The 7,500-nt window shown below is 34.7% G+C and overlaps 1 protein-coding gene across 4 annotated transcripts in view; it reads left to right on the top strand.

The window, feature by feature from the left end:
* LOC145241443 (LIM domain transcription factor LMO4.1-like) overlaps positions 1–7,500 on the top strand; it is a 332,041-nt gene that overhangs the window by 155,966 nt on the left and 168,575 nt on the right. For 2 of the 4 annotated variants that reach the window (XM_080104403.1, XM_080104404.1), the window contains exon 2: positions 4,290–4,343. The exons of the other annotated variants lie outside the window; for them this stretch is intronic. In XM_080104403.1, coding sequence (XP_079960529.1) covers positions 4,319–4,343 — 25 coding nt within the window. In that variant the 5' untranslated portion in view covers positions 4,290–4,318. The remainder of the gene's footprint in view (positions 1–4,289; positions 4,344–7,500) is intronic. 4 annotated transcript variants of the gene reach the window in all.

Below are 7,500 nucleotides of genomic sequence, written 5' to 3'. Positions count from 1 at the left end.
TGTGTGTTAATACAGGTACTCAAATACACTTCTGACATTAGTTAGTATGAGGTGGGTTTTTTGTTTACACGATTGTCATCACTTATCAAGGCCCGGAAGCCACTCAGGGATAAGGCTTATTGCAAGTACAGTACGTTAGTGTTGAGATTTGATGAAGTGTTTACTTAAGGGGGCGGTTCATTAGGAATTTGTTTACGTTGGACTTGAAGACTTCCAAGTTGTAGTCAGGTGGGAAGCAGGCAGACGGAACAGTTCCACAGGCGTGCAGTTCTTAGAAAGAAGCTTTGTTCAAGGAATCCACGTTTTGATTTAAGCACAGATAAAGAGTGGGGGGAATTTTTCACAGTGGATTCGAGCTAGACGGGTGTTTTTCGTGAAAGATTGGCGAGGGGGGGGACCAGAGATTGGTGTTCAGACGAGCACCAGCCATGGAAATAACGATAAAACAAGGATAGGCTCGCAACGTCTCTTCTGTGGGAGAGATGTTGCAGGGTAGAGAAAAGTGCATCCCCCACTAAGCCACGAAGTCTATTTTGTACTCTGTCGAGGCAGGATAGGCTGTTTTTAGCAGCTCCTGCCCAGATATGGCAGCAGTATTCCATCCTTGGACGTACTTGGCTTTTATATAGATAGAAAATTGCATCAGTAGTGAGATATCTTCTGGGGCGGTAGAAGAATCCCACCATCTTTCCAGCGACCTTGGATACAGACTTGATGTACGTGTTCCATTTCAGATAAGGTGTTCATTTTGGTCAAAATTCGTTTGTTCTATTTTTTTATAGGATTTTTTCGTTTATCGGTACTTATTAAAGACGTTCCGATACAAAATCTTTCCAAGAACACTGCCAGGCATATAAGGTACATTTATGTGAAATTCCAAAAAAATCAGTCCAACCGTTTAGCAGTTCATCGGGAACGAATTGACAGACACACTCAGACTGTTCCTTTTAAATAATAGTAAATAGATATGTGTGCGTGCGTGCGCATTTTTAAGATTAACATATACGCGATTATTCGCTATTTCGTAAGGTAAAGTCTGTATACTTCCGCATCTGTTGTCATATGGGAACGCTTCCGGTTATAAGGTAAACTGACCTTTTCAGATTTTTAGAATAAAAAAAGTCTAAACCCGAACAAGTTTTGAAATCGACGAGGTCTTTGAGGTCTTTGTCATTGCCTCTAGACGTTTTTTTTTTTTTTTACCCCGCGGTCTTTTTCTTTTTTTTCTTTTTTTTTTTTTGTGACCTTTTGACATCCGGTTTTTATACAAGCGTTTGCCAGCGGTTAAGCTTTCTAAAATCCATGGGATGAGATTTCTTTACTTCCCCGACTGGAATCGGTTTCTGAATCCGAAGAAATCTCCAGGTGCACTTTTGTTGAAACACGTTCGTCTTTTGGATCCGAGAAGCTCCTCTGAGGTTTTGGCCGTTTTTCGCTGTCATCTGCTTTTGGAGTTGGGGTTTAAAATAAGAAGACACCATCGTCCCTCTGATTGTTGAACTAGGGAGGCGGAAACTGTGAACGGATGACCTGTGAAGTCTGAAAGTCCTAAAGTTATTTTACTGCAATGAATTGACCTAAGCGACCACTACTTTTATCCGCTGGAAGGCTTCCTCTCCTGCATCAGACATTATCTTGAGGATAGATATGCCAGTTAAACATATGTTATCTTATAACATAAAAACCGACGTATTTTTGGACGCCTGCTGATATTTGTTATAGCGATTTAAAGTGTAATACTTAATTAGTAGAATACCCGTCCCAGGACAGATATAAGCAATATAAACAACATTTCTTTCATGTTTTAATATTTTAAAATCTATTTTGGATATATCGTATAATTTCACTAGTAATTTCATAAATGTGTGCTTGGGCGTTGGTCTTTAATCTGCAAGGTCCCGGTTTCAAATCTCGCCTGGACTGACAACGCTGAGCTGTAAGACAACAGATCACGTGTATGAAGATAATTATATTTTTGAAATATGTTTCGCATATGCGGCGTCACTTTGGTGAAAAGAAAATTATTCCCACCTAGCATTTAATTAGAATATTTGTTTCGTGTAAATGGTTGGATTTCCTCAAGGTATGGGGAATTAAAATAGATTAAAAAAAAAAGTAAATCACATCTATAAAAACGATATATTCTATTTACAAGCTGAGATTAGCTAAGTAGTAGAGCATTGGTCAGCAGTCTGTAAGGTGCTCTTTTTAATCTTGCGATGTTCAGGTATGTTGCCGTGTCGTAAAACAAAGAACCACGTTCCGTGTGTAGTTATATTTAATTATTTACATATTAGATTAGTGCAAAAATGTCTTTTTTATCAGCTATATATATATATACGTCAACAAACGAAGTTATTTTTTCACCAACCTACTAGTAATCCAAGCCATTTGTGTTCTGATGAGTCCAGCTAGTATTTAATAGTTTGTTATAAGGTAATGTTTGTATCCACACGTTAAAATCATGAGTCTTTACTGTATTTATATAAATCCTCTAAAAATATAGTGATTTTTGTAAACATTTCGTTACAGATTATGACAGGGTTTTAACCGAAGCTATTGTAAACCAAGTACACGCTGGCCGAAAACACTCTAAAGAGCTAACAGGTTTTCAGTTTGAAGCTTCGATTAAATCGTGTCATAGTATGTAGCCTATTGTTTGTATATATAAAACGTGTGTTTAGATGTATCTACCGTATTTGGAAAATCCCTTTTACGATATAAAGTGCTACTAGTATAGGATGTCTAGAGAGATTGGCGTCCTGATCAGTAAATGAACCAAACATGGATGATTTCTTTTTAGATGCCCCAGACAAAGGAGGGATTCGACCTTGCAATTCACTTCCGTTCGTTATTTTTTCACACTTTTCTAAATAATCTGGAAGTTTTGCACAAACATTACTCATGGTAAAAGTAAATTTTTCACTTGTGGATGGGGACCCCGCATGCTCGGTTTGTTTTTCTTCCCCTTTGAAAAACTCGATCATGTTCTGCAAAATTAAAAACAAAGACAAAAATTTTCTTTTACAGAATGATAAAACCAAACACAATGGATAAATGCTTGTAAATATGTGTAACTTGGAAAATAAACTTTTTGCAAAATTAATTGATTCAGCATTATACAACCGAAAATGGTTGGCATATCTAAACTATCAAAATCAAATTCCCTGAATAAATGTTTGAAGATATAGAAAACGTAAAGCATGGGAAGCTTTTTCCAAAATTTCTGAAATTAATAAAAAAATATGACGTAAAATATACAAAAGAATGAAAATTCATATTCTAAGAAATACATGACATTTACCTGTGTCGTATACCTGTTTTTGATAAATGTTTGTGTCTTTAATTTGCCTGGATATTTGAATGACATTTTTTTTTATTGACTCCTCCAACGAGAATGCGTATTATTTCCTTTTAAAGAATATGTAATTATAAATGATCGTTTATTTCGTTACTGAAACACGAGATACCTTTAATAAGTTTTCATTTTTTTTTTAATATGCAGACATTTACAATTGTTGCAGACTCTAGAAAATTCAGTATGTTAATTCTATCCATCTTATCAGATGACTGACCGATTGTTATTTCAGATTCAGATGATAAACTACAATCGGAATTAAAATACACTCTACTAAAACCTGATTTTAATAGCTGGTGAATTTGAAATATGCACTCTGGACGTGAGGACACTGTAGAAGAACAATGTACAATAAAATGCTGCTTTAAATTTGGGAAAAATTCCACAGAAACGTATGGAATGCTTTAGACTGCGTTTGGACCATCTTGCACGAATCGAGCACCGGGTTTTGATTGGTATAAGATTCAAGAAAGACAGGGACTCTATAAGGGTTTGAGAGGATTAAGGAAGTCAGAACACCAGAGTTGATTGGCCAAATAAAGAATTTCATTGATAAGAACCGTCGGTTGTCTATAGACAGGAAGTGCAGTTTGACGTCAGTGTCGGAAGTTTTCACACAATTATTCGCGAGGAACTGACGATGGGTAAGATTTGCTCGAAGTTTGTCTCAAGGCTGTCAAGAAGCTCACTATTTGACCAGGATAGCAATCAAGACAGTTCCTAAATTTCCTTATAGTCCAGGCCTTGCTCTCGGTGACTTTTGGTTAAGCTCAACATTAAAAGCTGTAAACGTTATGAAGAATATATGTAGATTATTTTTTTTGAAATATGATTTAAATGTGTTTAAATTATATAATTTTATACTGAAAAAAAAAAACCCGGGAATTCATGACGTTTAATTTTCTGTTTTTTTTCTTTTCTTTTTTTTTAGGTAAGTGAAAGCGTTGTTTCTTGCCGAATATGTTAACAATTAAAGAGTCATCAGGTATGTGACATTTTTAATCACTGTAATTTACACGGAAAAGTCTTCATTCTTATATTTTTTTTCAACCTGTTCTACCCACCCCCTTTCCAGGGTCTATCATTTGATCTCTATATGAGAGACGTAGATATTCGAATATTCTATTATATCTCGTTTACCTTTCAAATGTTGAAACATGGCGGACGTAAATCGAACTCATTTTTATTATTTATGCTTGCGCAAATATACATTTATACGTTCAAGTCGTAAAGTTTTCATATGCATGTAGTCTTAACTCAGATGGTAGCTAATGGCGCTGGAGAGCTAAATGTTTTGTTATTGATTTTAACTGATAGCAACAAAATCATATTCAAATTCTTTTTAAATCACTACTATATATAATGGGTACAATATAATAACTAATAGATAATTGGGAGTTGTATTGCTATACACATAGATTCGAAAAAGTTGTCAAAAACAAATATATAACAAAAAATGTTATGAAAGGCAAGCTAAGTTACTTTTCTACCTAACTGGGTACTTTTTCAGTGTTTTTTTTTCTTTTCAAATGTAATATGTTTATTCAGCTTGAAAAACAGTGTTTACCGATGTATTTGGAAAATTGAATATGGCATGCGACTCTCGGTTGAACACAGTAAGTTTGAATAAATGAGTTCAAAAGAAAAAAAAAGTAACAAAAAACCGTTAGAAATTTGCTCAATATGTTACCGTGACATGGGCTGACATATATTCGGCGGGTTTCTAACAGTATTTTGTATAATTTTCTTTTTAACTCATTTTCCCAAACTTACCGTGTTCAACAGTCGGGCGCCATTTTTAATTTTCAAAATACATCGGTAAACACTGTATGCTTTTCGAGCTGAATAAACATGTTACATTAGATAAAAACACTAAAAAGAATATCCAGTTAGGTAGAAAAGTAACTTATCTTGCCTTTGATAACATTTATTTGTTATATATTTGTTTCTTGACAACTTTTTCGAATCCATGTGTCTAGTATCACAAACCCGATAATTGGATATGGTATGTTATCACTTTAGCTTGACGCAAAGCTTTCTGTAAATAAGATATGGAGCACTATAAGAGAGGAGATCGATGCCCATATAAAGCATTGTTAGTCTTGGTGGCCTGTTTCGTAGAGCTGCCGGCTATCGACTCTATGGTTATCGATTCGTTCTCTGATTTAGGCTGTGTGGTCTCACCACACTGAAAGAGATGATACAGCGGAAAGTTTTCTGTGGATAACTTATATATATTAGTGTTGGAACGATTAATCGAACATTGGAAAAATCGGAACATTAAGGGGTATCGAATCTATATCGGAATCGGAAAAGTTTGCGGATAATTTCCAATGCCAAAACGATTCTTTTAATTGTTTGTTTTTTATTTGATCATGTTTAAAGCAAAACCTACTTTTGCTGGTAATAATTATAAAATAATAAATATTTATTGATTTTAACTATTAGTAAAGCTAAGATCGATAGACGATTCCCACAATTTTATTTTTTTTTGCTTAAGAAAATATTTGCACATTTAGCATGTGTTTTTGACTGAAATCGGAAAAATAACGACTCTATAATGAAATATTTAGAAAGAATCGAAATCGGTAATTATATCGGAATCGGGAAAAATATTGGAATCGTCCCATCACTAATATATATATATATATATATATATATATATATATATATATATATATATATATATATGTGTGTGTGTATAATGCATGGATGTAAGTAGAGTGCGATTTCACCCGTTTCATTGACCGAAATAGCTTTAACAAAGCTACACGACAAAACTGTTGACATATTCATTTTTTTCATAAATTAGTTCCCCTCGTGAAAAAAAAAAATCAATGTTCGATCAGATTAATCAGTTTCTAGATTTAATTTGGGGTCCACATTTTTTTGCCCTATTAAGAGAACGTTGACAAATTTATTTATTATTCTCTTAGCATATACTAGATACCACGGACGGTGACGGTACGCATCACGTTGAACACGCACCCACTGGTGTTTATAGGCGACTGTGTAAAAACTGTATTTTTCATCTTCGTGTGCTGTATCCTGTTGAGAAAGCCAACCAATCTTAGTTTTCGCATCATTTGCCGTCGAACTTTTTCCCCAGAGGTAGGCCATTCTGGGACGTATTTTTGTGAGCGATATACAAGTGTTCAACCATTCGTCAAACTTTTAACCGACGATGATTGACGGAACGTCACGAACAGCAAATGAAAAAAATAAACTAAACAAGAGTATTACACTAGCGTAAATCTGCCCCGTTCCCGATTCTCGCCCTTATAGACAAAAAATAAACAAGTGGGTCCCTCGGGTTACTGTAAAACACATTTCAGTGTATATATTGGCACGCTTGTATACATAAACTAACACGTCGCGGCTGAAGTCTACTGATGGATATACATTTAAAGGACACTTTTTAGCCAACATTAAAAAAAAACAACAAAAAACAATGAAATGTTTGAACACTGAAAACTACGCAAAAATAAGAAAGACACGCACACACAGAGCGTGATAGAGAGGGGAAAGAAAAGTAGGGAGATGAGAAAGAAGGGGTGATAACATATTTCCCCTTCCTCTTTCAGCCCTTGTTTAGTGTGGCTAATTTTTTAGGGCTACACTACTTTTTATAAAATACGATTATTAAAAACTATAGCAATATCCTAGGAGAGAAGACACAAAACACATCTAATCTATGAAAGGGAGAATACGTGTGAGGACAAATCTCAACCTATATACTCAACGAATTTTTGATCTACAAATTTGCAATTTGGTATATAGGATATTCAGCCATGAAAAACTTTAATCTGTTTTACACCGGGTAAAAAGGGCTGCTAAGGAATTAAAATTGAAAAATTGATACTGGAGGGGGGTCATCAGCTTTTTATCTGTTAACCTTTTCCCGACTATGCATGCGCGAACCTTCACATTACAGCTTCCTTAAGTTAAGAAATAAGGCTTGTAAACCCTTTTTAATGATCATGGCAAGCTGGCCTAATGTCTATCGCACTTGACTCACTGTCCTTAGATTTTGGTTTTGATCTCGAGAAATTTTTTTTTTACTTACAAGAAGTAAACTGTTTAGAAAAAAAATTATATTCACATGCACATATCTCCGATTCTTTTCTTTTCTATACTATATT

This window comes from Euprymna scolopes, chromosome 20 (genome assembly GCF_053919585.1).
Source record: "Euprymna scolopes isolate OS-2025 chromosome 20, ASM5391958v1, whole genome shotgun sequence".
Lineage (NCBI taxonomy): Eukaryota > Metazoa > Mollusca > Cephalopoda > Sepiida > Sepiolidae > Euprymna > Euprymna scolopes.
This window is presented reverse-complemented; position numbering and strand designations above follow the sequence as displayed.